The 14395-nt window shown below is 40.9% G+C and overlaps 1 protein-coding gene across 1 annotated transcript in view; it reads left to right on the top strand.

The window, feature by feature from the left end:
- Positions 1 to 14395, top strand: part of LOC307142845 (bactericidal permeability-increasing protein-like) — a 282251-nt gene that overhangs the window by 104596 nt on the left and 163260 nt on the right. Inside the window, exon 2 of the mRNA XM_079843979.1 lies at positions 11186 to 11303. Within this exon, the coding sequence (XP_079700105.1) occupies positions 11198 to 11303 (106 nt within the window). The 5' untranslated portion in view covers positions 11186 to 11197. The remainder of the gene's footprint in view (positions 1 to 11185; positions 11304 to 14395) is intronic.

The following is a 14395-nucleotide window of genomic DNA, read 5'->3' as shown; positions in this document are numbered from 1 at the left end:
CTTGGTCCATATATCAAACACACTTGCACGTACATGTATGAAACTTGGTACACATTTAGATCTCATCGGGCCGAACAACTTTCGTGCTCATAGTTATGCGTCAGCCCAACAGGAAGTGAGCTATTATGGGTTGTTCGGAAAACGCATGCTCTGGAATTTAATATACTCCTCCGAGGCCATTGTTTCGATCATTGCCAAACTCTGTCAGCATGAAGAGAACATATCCAGGATGCTAAATTGCGAGCGGATTTTTGATATCTCGAAAAGTCTGGCCGTGGCGATGCAACGAATTTATGGCGAGAAAAGGGAAACAGGAAGTGTGTTTTAACTTGTGCAAACATTGACTGGTTTGGATGAAACTTCAGCTGTGTGTTCGTTGTAAGAGGCCGATCACATGGATATGACTTTTGTGAGTCAAAGTTATAGCGCCACCAACTGGCAGCAGGAAGTGTGTCACTTTCAAAAATGCTTTGAATCACCATCATATTTTCACCAGATTTATTTCAAACTTCATCAGTATAATGTGAAAACATGACAGATAGAGACGTATGAAATGGATTCCTGAAATTTCAAATACTGTTGCCATGGCAACGTGTCAAAGTTTAATAATCTTTTGGCTGTTTTGAGGCTCTTAGCATGCTTGAAATTGCTTGAAACTGCTTGAAATTGTGCCTGTGTGTGCCCTCCCCTCAATGAACACAAGATGGCAGCATTGTGTTAGTTTTGAAACAGGATTAAAAAAAAACATTCCATCTCTTCAGGGATTTGTGTGTGTGTGTGTGTGTGTGTGTGTGTGTGTGTGTGTGTGTGTGTGTGTGTGTGTGTGTGTGTGTGTGTGTGTGTGTGTGTGTGTGTGTGTGTGTGTGTGTGTGTGTGTGTGTGTGTTAATCCCTGATGTTGGGTGCTGCCCCTTTAAGGACGTTGTTCCGGTGAGCGCAAGTGATGTGATCGTGCAGGAAGAAGTGCAGGGAAAAACAAACTGAACTTAGAGAACTGAGTGAGAAAGCCATGTTGATCTCAAATGAAGATTTGAACATTTAACAATTCCAGCTAAAACTATTATCTTACATTATATTCCCAGCGTGGTGAGAAGTGTTATGTTGTTTAAGTGTTGTGATGGTTTGTGTATCACGGTGAAGATCGCTATTTGCGATTAGAGCCTAAACGCCTAATGTTATATATTTGTTTTGTTTTAGACATTTACAGTTTGTATTGCCTGTAAAATATGTTGCATTTAGTTAAACAAAGTTTAATGCTTAGTACACAACGCTGATGTTACAATGTTTTAGAAACGTATTTGGTGATGTGAACATTACTAGATAATAATTGTGAATTGTTTTGTGTTTGCAGTTTGACCACACACGCACACACATAAATGTGCACAAATACTCAACTAAAGTAAACTACAATAACAACGACCAAATGTGTACTGTGTGAGTTCTGCACAAGAGGAATAAAAGTAAAAAAAAAAAAAACAATTTCCAAATTAATGTTATCATTTCATGGGTAACACCTACGTTATGGGGACAAAATGTCCCCACAAAGATGGCAATATCCGAAATCCTCATCCTTGTGGGGACATTTTTAGGTCCCCATGAGGAAAACATCTTATAAATCAGACTAAGTGATGTTTTTTGAAAATGTAAAAATGCAGAATGTCTCCCTTGATGGGTAGGTTTAGGGGCAGGGGCAGGGGCAGTGTGTGTGTGTGTGTGTGTGTGTGTGTGTGTGTGTGTGTGTGTGTGTGTGTGTGTGTGTGTGTGTGTGTGTGTGTGTGTGTGTGTGTGTGTGATGGGTAGGTTTAGGGGCAGGGGCAGTGAAGGGGGATAGAATATACGGTATGTACGGTATTAAAACCATTACGCCTATGGAAGGTCCCCATAAAACATGAAAACCCAACGTGTGTGTTTGTGTGTGTGTGTGTGTGGACACCAACTGGCAGCAGGAAGTGTGTCACTTTCAAAAATGCTTTAATTCACTGTCTAGCTTTAAAAACATACTAAATAATGTTTTATTCAAAATGTAAAAATGCAGAATGTTTTCTGTGATGGTAGGTTCAGGAGTAGGGGTAGTGTAGGGGGATAGAATGTACAGTTTGTACAGTATAAAAACCATTAAGTCTATGCAATGTCCTCTGCCTTTCCTTCCCCTCCCCCCCTCACTCTCACTTTCTCACTGTGTGTGTGTGTGTGTGTGTGTGTGTGTGTGTGTGTGTGTGTGTGTGTGTGTGTGTGTGTGTGTGTGTGTGTGTGTGTGTGTGTGTGTGTGTGTGTGTGTGTGTGTGTGTGTGTGAGAGACTTTCTCTCTTGATGATGTTAATTTACCTCTTGAACCTGGATGAATTTAAAATGAATATACTATTTTTCAGATCAATATATGTATTTATTTAAAATAATTCATCTATATACCACTCTCTGTATGTCCTCCCCTCAATGAACAGAAAATGGCAGCATTGTGTTAGTTTTGGAGCAGGATAAAAAAAAAAACCTTGTCTGTCTGTCTGTCTGTCTCTCTCTCTCTCTCTCTCTCTCTCTCTCTCTCTCTCTCTCTGTGTGTGGAGGGGGATGGCTGGATATCCGTTGCCTGCAGCATACAACAGCATTCTGATGGTGTAAAGTTTAACTCATACATTTGTAGGCATAAATGTGGTGTATTCAGATTACTTTGATATAGTTATTTTACATTTATTTGTAAATAAATAAATTTTACATATTTGAAAGTGATCTATTTCATCCTATGACATTAAAAATCATCTACATTTAAATGACATCATGGGTGTGGCTTGTGGTGATAGTGGCATCAGCTGCTGCGGTAAATGTGACACATTCGAGCGATTAAAAAAAATTATCCTGTTTAAATGCATATTGCCTGCCATGCACAGTTAAGCTGATGCCACCGGGGTGGCGGTGCCACCGGCTTGGGCCCGTCATCGCTGCTCGCAGCTTTAATTTTTTTTTTGATTTCTCGGGTACTTTTGGGGCACTTAACATGCTCGAAAACTCTTGAAACTTCGCACAGGCGTCGGAATGCGCGGCCATCAGAGCCGGGCTGAAGCTGGTACCCGGGCGTGGCAGGGGGGCTCGACAGCGCCCCCTTAAGTGGGGTCTGAAAACTTGGTCCATATATCAAACACACTTGCACGTACATGTATGAAACTTGGTACACATTTAGATCTCATCGGGCCGAACAACTTTCGTGCTCATAGTTATGTGTCAGCCCAACAGGAAGTGAGCTATTATGGGTTGTTCGGAAAACGCATGCTCTGGAATTTAATATACTCCTCCGAGGCCATTGTTTCAATCATTGCCAAACTCGGTCAGCATTAAGTGAACATATTCAGGATGCTAAATTGCGAGCAGATTTTTGATATCTCGAAAAGTCTGGCCGTGGCTATGCAACGAATTTATGGCGAGAAAAGGGAAACAGGAAGTGTGTTTTAACTTGTGCAAACATTGACTGGTTTGGATGAAACTTCAGCTGTGTGTTCGTTGTAAGAGGCCGATCACATGGATATGACTTTTGTGAGTCAAAGTTATAGCGCCACCAACTGGCAGCAGGAAGTGTGTCACTTTCAAAAATGCTTTGAATCACCATCTTATTTTCACCAGATTTATTTCAAACTTCACCAGTATAATGTGAAAACATGACAGATAGAGACGTATGAAATGGATTCCTGAAATTTCAAATACTGTTGCCATGGCAACGTGTCAAAGTTTAATAATCTTTTGGCTGTTTTGAGGCTCTTAGCATGCTTGAAATTGCTTGAAACTGCTTGAAACTCAACACACACATCAGAGATGTCAGTCAGTACACATTGGCAAAGCCTCAGAAATGGGCGGGGATGAGGGGCTCTCTAGCGCCACCTTTTGACAAAAGTGGAGGGGTTAGTTTTATCTTCAGTCACCAAACTCGGTACATATATTGTTCTCTTCGAGCCGGACAACTTTCGAATTTACAGTCATTAGCTCCGACCAACAGGTAGTCAGATATTTTGGTTTGAAGATGAATATTTGTGTAATTCAGGGTCTGAGTTTTTACGTTCTCCTCGTAGGCGATTTATTCAATATCCACCAAACTCGGTCAACATGAAACAAAGATACTGAAGATGCTAAAATGCGATCGGATTTTGGATATCTCAAACGGTGTTGCCATGCCGAGGGATTAAATAAGGACAAAAAAGGGGAACAGAAATTCTCTCATATCTTGTAAAATCATATTTTGATTTCAATTAAATTAAGATTTTATGTTTGGCAATTGAACTTAGATTAATTTTAAAAGACTATACTATTTTTCAGATGATTATATATATATTTTATAAATATTTCTTTGTATAATGTATTGTGCCTGTGTGTGCCCTCCCCTCAATGAACACAAGATGGCAGCATTGTGTTAGTTTTGAAACAGGATAAAAAAAAAAACATTCCATCTCTTCAGGGATTTGTCTGTGTGTGTGTGTGTGTGTGTGTGTGTGTGTGTGTGTGTGTGTGTGTGTGTGTGTGTGTGTGTGTGTGTGTGTGTGTGTGTGTGTGTGTGTGTGTGTGTGTGTGTGGACTGGTAATCATCACGTTATGGGGACAAAATGTCCCCACAAAGATAGCAATATCCGAAATCCTCATCCTTGTGGGGACATTTTTAGGTCCCCATGAGGAAAACATCTTATAAATCAGACTAAGTGATGTTTTTTGAAAATGTAAAATTGCAGAATGTCTCCTGTGAGGGTTAGGTTTAGGGGCAGGGGCAGTGTAGGGGGATAGAATATACGGTATGTACGGTATAAAAACCATTACGCCTATGGAAAGTCCCCATAAAAGATGAAAACACTACATGTGTGTGTGTGTGTGTGTGTGTGTGTGTGTGTGTGGGGACTGGTAATCCCTGATGTTGGGTGCTGCCCCTTTAAGGACGTTGTTCCGGTGAGCGCAAGTGATGTGATCGTGCAGGAAGAAGTGCAGGGAAAAACAAACTGAACTTAGAGAACTGAGTGAGAAAGCCATGTTGATCTCAAATGAAGATTTGAACATTTAACAATTCCAGCTAAAACTATTATCTTACATTATATTCCCAGCGTGGTGAGAAGTGTTATGTTGTTTAAGTGTTGTGATGGTTTGTGTATCACTATGAAGATCGCTATTTGCGATTAGCGCCTAAACGCCTAATGTTATATATTTGTTTTGTTTTAGACATTTACAGTTTGTATTGCCTGTAAAATATGTTGCATTTAGTTAAACAAAGTTTAATGCTTAGTACACAAAGCTGATGTTACAATGTTTTAGAAAAGTATTTGGTGATGTGAACATTACTAGATAATAATTGTGAATTGTTTTGTGTTTGCAGTTTGACCACACACGCACACACATAAATGTGCACAAATACTCAACTAAAGTAAACTACAATAACAACGACCAAATGTGTACTGTGTGAGTTCTGCACAAGAGGAATAAAAGTAAAAAAAAAAAAAACAATTTCCAAATTAATGTTATCATTTCATGGGTAACACCTACGTTATGGGGACAAAATGTCCCCACAAAGATGGCAATATCCGAAATCCTCATCCTTGTGGGGACATTTTTAGGTCCCCATGAGGAAAACATCTTATAAATCAGACTAAGTGATGTTTTTTGAAAATGTAAAAATGCAGAATGTCTCCCTTGATGGGTAGGTTTAGGGGCAGGGGCAGTGTGTGTGTGTGTGTGTGTGTGTGTGTGTGTGTGTGTGTGTGTGTGTGTGTGTGTGTGTGTGTGTGTGTGTGTGTGTGTGTGTGTGTGTGTGTGTGTGTGTGTGATGGGTATGTTTAGGGGCAGGGGCAGTGAAGGGGGATAGAATATACGGTATGTACGGTATTAAAACCATTACGCCTATGGAAGGTCCCCATAAAACATGAAAACCCAACGTGTGTGTGTGTGTGTGTGTGTGGACACCAACTGGCAGCAGGAAGTGTGTCACTTTCAAAAATGCTTTAATTCACTGTCTAGCTTTAAAAACATACTAAATAATGTTTTATTCAAAATGTAAAAATGCAGAATGTTTTCTGTGATGGTAGGTTTAGGAGTAGGGGTAGTGTAGGGGGATAGAATGTACAGTTTGTACAGTATAAAAACCATTAAGTCTATGCAATGTCCTCTGCCTTTCCTTCCCCTCCCCCCCTCACTCTCACTTTCTCACTGTGTGTGTGTGTGTGTGTGTGTGTGTGTGTGTGTGTGTGTGTGTGTGTGTGTGTGTGTGTGTGTGTGTGTGTGTGTGTGTGTGTGTGTGTGTGTGAGAGACTTTCTCTCTTGATGATGTTAATTTACCTCTTGAACCTGGATGAATTTAAAATGAATATACTATTTTTCAGATCAATATATTTATTTATTTAAAATAATTCATCTATATACCACTCTCTGTATGTCCTCCCCTCAATGAACAGAAAATGGCAGCATTGTGTTAGTTTTGAAGCAGGATAAAAAAAAACCTTGTCTGTCTGTCTGTCTGTCTGTCTCTCTCTCTCTCTCTCTCTCTCTCTCTCTCTCTCTCTCTCTCTCTCTCTCTCTCTCTCTCTCTCTCTCTCTCTCTCTCTCTCTCTCTCTCTCTCTCTCTCTCTCTGTGTGTGTGGAGGGGGATGGCTGGATATCCGTTGCCTGCAGCATACAACAGCATTCTGATGGTGTAAAGTTTAACTCATACATTTGTAGGCATAAATGTGGTGTATTCAGATTACTTTGATATAGTTATTTTACATTTATTTGTAAATAAATAAATTTTACATATTTGAAAGTGATCTATTTCATCCTATGACATTAAAAATCATCTACATTTAAATGACATCATGGGTGTGGCTTGTGGTGATAGTGGCATCAGCTGCTGCGGTAAATGTGACACATTCGAGCGATTAAAAAAAATTATCCTGTTTAAATGCATATTGCCTGCCATGCACAGTTAAGCTGATGCCACCGGGGTGGCGGTGCCACCGGCTTGGGCCCGTCATCGCTGCTCGCAGCTTTAATTCTTCTTCTTCTTCTTCTTCTTCTTCTCCCAAATGAATCGCTTTTTTGGGGGCCTAAACACGCTCGAAAAATCACAAAACTTTCCACACTCGTCCAAATTGGCGAAAATTTACCTCTGTTATGGTGTTCAGAATTAGGCGTGGCAAAATGGCTCGACAGCGCCACCTAACGTAGTGCCCCTCCCGCTACGTTTCACGTACAGCTATGAAATTCGGTATACACATGTAACAGCCCAATACCTACAAAAAAGTCTCTACGTGCAAAATTTGAAAACCAACAGGAAGTCAGATATTTTTAATTTTTTGATGCAAAATGTGCCATTTCCAGACGTTGTACTTTAAAGAACTCCTCCTAGAGATTTAATCAGATCAACATCATATTTGGTCAGTCTAATCTAAAGGCCTTTGCGACGTTAAATTGCGAAGATCTTGAGTTTTCCCTGAAGGGCGTGTCCGTGGCGGCCTCGCAAAATCTGATGTTTCGCCATGAAACAGGAAGTTGTTGTAACTCGGACATACAATGTCTGATCTGCCCCAAACTTCACATGTTTTATTAGAGTCCTTGCCTGAAGACATCAATATGCCAATATTCAGTGACAGTCATAGCGCCACCTGTGGGCAACAGGAAATGGCATGTTTTACGCTGTGATGAACTCCTCCTTGAGATGTAACCAGATCAACATCATATTTGGTCAGTCTAATCTAAAGGCCTTGGTAATGTTATATTGTGAAGATCTTGAGTTTTCCCTGAAGGGCGTGACCGTGGCGGCCTGACAAAGTCTGATGTTTCGCCATGACACAGGAAGCTGTTGTAAGTCAGGCATACAATGTCCAACCTGCCACAAACTTCATATGTTTGATAAGAGTCCTGGCCTGAAGACATCTACATATGAGTTTCAGAATTAGGCATGGCAAAATGGCTCCATAGCGCCACCTACAACATTTCAACTAAGTGCCCCTCCCGCTACGTTTCACGTACAGGTATGAAAGTCAGTAGACACATGTAACAGCCCAATACCTACAAAAAAGTCTCTTGGTACAAAATCTTAAAACCAACAGGAAGTGAGATATTTTGATTTTTCTTTACTAAATTGTTGCAAATTTTCCCATTTTCAGATGTTGTACTTTAATCAACTCCGCATAGAGATTTAATCAGATCAACATCATATTTGGTCAGTCTAATCTAAAGCCCTTTGCAACGTTAAATTGCGAAGATCTTGAGTTTTCACTGAAGGGTGTGTCCGTGGCGGCCTCAGAAATGTTGTTGTATCGCCATGAAACAGGACATTGTTGTAACTCGGACATACAATGTCTGATCTGCCCCAAACTTCACATGTTTTATTAGAGTCCTTGCCTGAAAACATCAACATGCCAATATTCAGTGACAGTCATAGCGCCATCTGTGGGCAACAGGAAATAGCATGTTTAACACTGTGATTAACTCCTCATTGAGATGTAACCAAATCAACATCCTATTTGGTCAGTCTAATCTAAAGGCCTTGGTGATGTTATATTGTGAAGATCTTGAGTTTTCCCTGAAGGGCGTGTCCGTGGCGGCCTGTCAAAGTCTAATGTTTCGCCATGACACAGGAAGCCTTAGTAAGTCAGGCATACAATGTCCGAACTGCCCCAAACTTCACATGTTTGATAAGAGTCCTGACCTAAACCCATCTACATGCCAATATTCAGTTAGTCATAGCGCCACCTGCTGGCAACAGGAAATGGCATGCTTTATACTATAATGCACTCCCAGAAACACTTTTAAATATGCCATGAAATTCCAAAAATGCTAGAAACACAATAAATCTTGCAACACGTGGATACGTGCTACTGTATGTTATTTACGCCATTAAACAGGAAGTTGTTGTAACTCAGGTATACAATGTCCGATCTGCCTCAAACTTCACGTTTGAGAATAGTCCTGACCTGAAGACTCTACATGGCAATATTCAGTTATAGTCGAAGCGCGACCTGCTGGCAGAAGGAAGTGTGGCACATTGAAGTGAGTTTGCCATATTTCTCCTATATTGACCCGCTTAACTGCATGTCGCCCACTATTCACTGTTTTCCTGAGGCCACCGGTTGGCGGTGCATGTGCGAGGGCCCTTTCATCGCTGCTAGCAGCTTTAATTTTCCTTTTGTAACTGTTCTGACTTTTTTAATTAGTGAAATATTTATTTCTATATGTGATAATTTCAGCACCTGTTTTGCTAAATGATCAACTGAACCTAAGTCCCTCCTTCAAGTGGACTATATTAGTAATGTAGGGAATAGTGAAGGAGGTAGGGCTCTAGACATTTTTTGATAATGTGCAAGTTAAAATTTTCACACGGTCGCATTGGTGCAAGTGCACTATGCTTTCGCGCTTTGGCTAGCGCTTTTAGCTTAGCGCTTGAAGACAACTATTCAGTGTTTTCAACCACATGTTTATTTTACACTTCACACATTTAAATACACAAGTACTAGCAAAACACCACATTAATAGTTTGTAAAATACACAGTGATGTCTATGGAAGCGGCAATAACAATCCATTGACAAAGTGATATATATATATCTATAGGATATAACTTTAAAGTTTACTCTATTCTTCTCCCACTTTACCGGCCACTTACTTTCATGTATTTCTGGAAAAGTGGATGAATTGATCTGTTGTAAATCTGACAGATCTGATTCTCTGAACTGCGGCGCAAACTAACATGGCGACGCCCATCACGCATTATAGATCAACTAGCATTTACATTACATTTACATTTATGCATTTGGCAGACGCTTTTATCCAAAGCGACTTACAGTGCACTTATTACAGGGACAATCCCCCTGGCATGATCACTAGCATGATCATTACAACTAACAAACACATTCACTTACATGTACTTGAGAATCTGAATATCAATTATTTGATGACATAGCGAGCAAGTTTGTGAATATTTTTAATAAAAAGGAAAATGGAAATAAAAGTGATACATCTGCCATACAGCGCTATTGTGGCTGCGTCGTGTCACGTGAAGGGCGTGACGGGTCATCATGGAAATATTACTTTAGTAAAATAATAATACTCATGGCAATAATACTTTTTTTGTTAATATATGTAATGTGTGATAATATTTTAGTAATGTTTTCTTTTAAATTTATGCTTATTGGAAGAAATGTTCAGATTAAAATATTTTTAAAATACTATCAATGTATTATCACTAATATCAATGCAAAACCAGCATATATAAATCAAGAGAACGATTCAGCAACATGCTAGGTCATTATGATTAATATAAAAAAATGGGTGCAACCAAATTGTAAGTCTGACAAACTGAGAAAGTGGGCGACCAGTGGGAAGAATGAGTCTAAAGCCCTGGTATAGGGGGCGATTTCGAATACCGCACTAGATTAAGACAAGGAGAAGCACGGGAAATAGGACAAAACAAACAAAGACTGTACACCTCCAGCAGGCTGCTGGGTCCATTGGCAGCAAACACGGTACATCAATGGATGACATCTACACCATAATTATGAAACACAAATGCATATGTCCTGGAATGTAACAAAGATCAAGGAGGATAGAAGCAGTGAGGGTGATGGCCAAAATGAAGAATAAAAGTCAAAGATTGTTGTGGAAGTCAGGCATTTTGGTACATTGATCCTTTGTCAGTTTGGAAGATGTGATCCATACAACAACCAAAGGTCAGGAAAAATGCCACTGCCTATTGGCCTAACTACACTGACAAGCAGGGATGCTCCAAAAATTATGACTAAACAGGTCAAAATCGAGTTACGTGTGGAAAGTGTAGGCTACGCTGAAAAAGAAGAGTTGTTGATTTTTACTTGTGCTACAATCATTGATTTAGAATTCCAAGAAAGAAACAATGATTTTGTAAAATTATTTTTAATACATAAAGTCATGGTTTCACTACTTTCCAGGCAACGAAGATAACATTGTCTAGTAAATTATTTTAAAAAGAACATTTTCTTTATAATCAATTTATTTGCTAATATCATTTTTTTTTAACTAAGGAGATGTTGCAATAAAAAAAGCTGATTATTGCTTTTTGAAGGGCTGAATTGGCTACACAAGACAGGAGTTGATGTAATTAGTAATTTTGTACCAAATGTCACTGTGTTTAAAATAGAAACAACTGGATTAGACTGGAGACGATTAAATTGGTTACATATTCTAACTGTCTTATGCCCATGATCTGTGTCTCTCATAGGCTCGATTGAAAATGATTTTCCTTTGGTATCTTTTGGTTCTTGTGAACCTGGTCTCAGTGTCTACAAGCAACTATGCAGGAGTTAAAGTCAGAATAACTCAGAAGGGGCTTGAATATGGTAAGTGATTTTGAAAAAAAAACTGCTATGGTAAGTGATTTTGAAACAAAACTGCTTGTAACTTGTAAGTCTGTAAGTATGATGCTATGGAACAAAATGTATACCAATGTGGTTCAAAAAAGCTTTGGGTGAAACACTGAATTAACATGGAGATCGTGTGTATGTAAAGAATTTGTGCTTTCTTTTTCCTCTCTCTCAAGTCTTAATGTAGATTTTGGATAGACTTGTCTCAAAAGCAAGATGAACAAATTTTGATTAACTCATAGTCAATCAGTGCATGTGAAACTGTGATGTTTACAGCAAACAGCCAAGAGCATAAAATGTGGAGTCAGCATACTCCTTTTCACCAGAGATCAAGAAGTATAATTTTGACAAATTTAAAGGGGTAATGAATTGGCTTTTTTAAATTTTTTTATACTGTTGTCTGAGTTCAACTTATGACGTTTGTTCGCGTTTTTTACATTCAAAAACATCATAATGAATAAGTAATAGGCTGTTTTCTACCCTGGTTTTGAGCCTAGCTACCGGAACACTCTGATTTTATAGGTGTGCCGCATTACAGACTTGGAAGTAAACACCCACTGCTATGATTGGATACCAGCAGTTTTGCATATTTTAATGAGCTTCAGTTCCCTTACACTTGAGGAATTGTTATGAAAACTTCCAATGTGGAGAAACGGCAACTGGAATGATTTGCCCACAGGGCTCGCAAAATGTCTTTATCAAACAAACACAATGATTTATCTCTCATCCACCCGCAATTAATTGGAATGTTATTTTTTATCACTTGGCCGGCCTGATCGGTGGATATAACCGCGAACTGTGCATAACACACACACACACACACACACACACACACACACACACACACACACACACACACACACACACACACACACACACACACACACACACACACACACACACACACAAGATAGTGCAAGCCCTGGGTCATACATGTTCGAGTCTGATCACGAATCACAGGACAATGAACTAACTCAAATACAAAGCCTGTGACAGCATGGAAGTTGTTTAGTTAGACACGTACATAATCAGTAGATATCAAACGCAACAATTCAATACTATCACATTTAAAAAAAAATTTTTTTACTCACATAATTGTGTCGCGTAATTCCTGTCAGATCCAGAAGCCACAGCATTGTTTTTTAGGCCCTGTCCACACGAACACGGGTATTTTCAAAACCGCAGCTTTTTCTAAGCGGTTTGGCTGTTCGTCCACACGCAAACGCAGTATCCGGTTACTGAAACCTGACTTTTTTGAAAACTCCGGCCAGGGTGAAGATTTTTAGAAACTCCGGTTACAGCATTGTCGTGTAGACGGTGAAACCGGAGATTTCGGCTTGTTAAGTCGAAGTGTGCACCGCTCTCTCCCTTGTTTGACGTCAGATTGTGCGCCGTTAACGCTTTTGTTTACATGAGTGGAGTCTATGCAATGGCGGACGTAGCTTTTAATAACTCTGCTAACAGCGCTTATCACATGTATACAGATACATGCGCAGTTATCTCATTGAATTGCAGAACAGAGGCGCCAGAATGCAATAATACAACATAGTAAGGCAAGTGTGTGAAGCTTCAGTCCACTTGAGCTATGTGGAAATCAGGCAGCCAATCATAGCCCGGTTTTGCGTTTTCATGTGGACAGAGATTTTTTTTAAACCGTGCTTGTGTGGATGCGATTGTTTTTTAAAAAGGAGGAGGAAAAACTCCGGTTATAAAATACCTGTGTACGTGTGGACTAGGCCTTAATCTCATCCTGTCTGCAAATCCAGTCTCTTGTTTACAAACAAATTCGGTGAAATGAAGCGAACAAATGCAATGTCTTCCCCACGTGAGCTGGATCTTCATTAAAAATAAAGTTCAACCAAGCATTTTGGAATATGAAGGAAGCTTATGGAATGTTTGACACATGCAATAAGCTTTATTGCTTGGAATTTCGATCCAGTTTAGCTCCACGTAGGCCTGTTCCCTTTCGAGAGTACTCTCGGAAATGCGTTTGCTAAACGCTATGGGGGAATTCCTTTCCTCGAGATATTGAAGCTAATTTTTTTATCCAAAAAATACCATATAACACGCAGTGCAGCTGCACAGCTCTCAGCAGGAAGCAGCTGCGTGCTGATTGGCTGTGCCGCTGCAACTGCAGCAACCTATGGCGAGACCGCTGGGCGGGACGGACCAATCAGGTCCTTCTATATTCCCGCCACAAGGGGCAACAGAATTTGCATAGCCAAGGGTATATAAGACCCTGTCTCGCAAGGTTAGTCAGATTAATTCTTCTTCAGCGACTCACCTCGCTGAGCTCTGGATCGAAGCCTGCCGCCGACACGCACCCAGCGGAACTCTGCAGCCTGAGGACGTCGGATTCTCCGCCTTCAGCCTGCCTTCCAGCTGCGCCATCCGGCACATATCCTGTTATATACCATTCTGTGTGTTTGCTTACACACTTAAAAAGAGCCGAGACGTTGTTTCAAATGTCTCGTTCCCGCGCCTCGTGTAGAGGTTTTCTCTCGGACGAGGATCGGCACATCATCTGCGTCTCATGTCTCGGACAAGACCACGCGCAGGCTGCACTCAACCAGGGCGGCTGCCCAGAGTGCAACGAACTGACGCTGCAGACCCTTCGGGCTCGGCTCGTCAGTTTCGACCCGAATCCCGTCCCTTGCTCTCAGCCTCTCGAGCCACGGAAGAAGAAACGTCGCGACCAGAGGCCCCCGGAGCGCTCTGACGAGCACACGCCGGGCATGTCCCCGCGTGCCTCGCCATCGCCTGTAATGTTCGTCGAGGAACAGCACAGCTCCCCTCGTCTGGCAGCTGCTACTGTTTCCTTCGGCGGACCGGAGGAGGAGGAAGATGACAGCCTTTCTCTTGCTGCATCCGAAAGCGGGTGGTCGGATACCGTCTCGGAGCAAGCCTCTTCGACGCGGACTGCCAGCGGCGCCAAAACCTCAGTCAACGCTGAGCTTATGCGCCTGCTCACGAAGGCCGTGGACGACCTCGGCATTGACTGGTCTCAACCGGAGGAGCCCACGAGAAGCAGACTGGACGAGTGTTTTTTTGAGAACCATCGTCAACCG

This window comes from Gobio gobio (genome assembly GCF_949357685.1).
Source record: "Gobio gobio genome assembly, chromosome: 19".
Taxonomy (NCBI): Eukaryota; Metazoa; Chordata; class Actinopteri; order Cypriniformes; family Gobionidae; genus Gobio; species Gobio gobio.
This window is presented reverse-complemented; position numbering and strand designations above follow the sequence as displayed.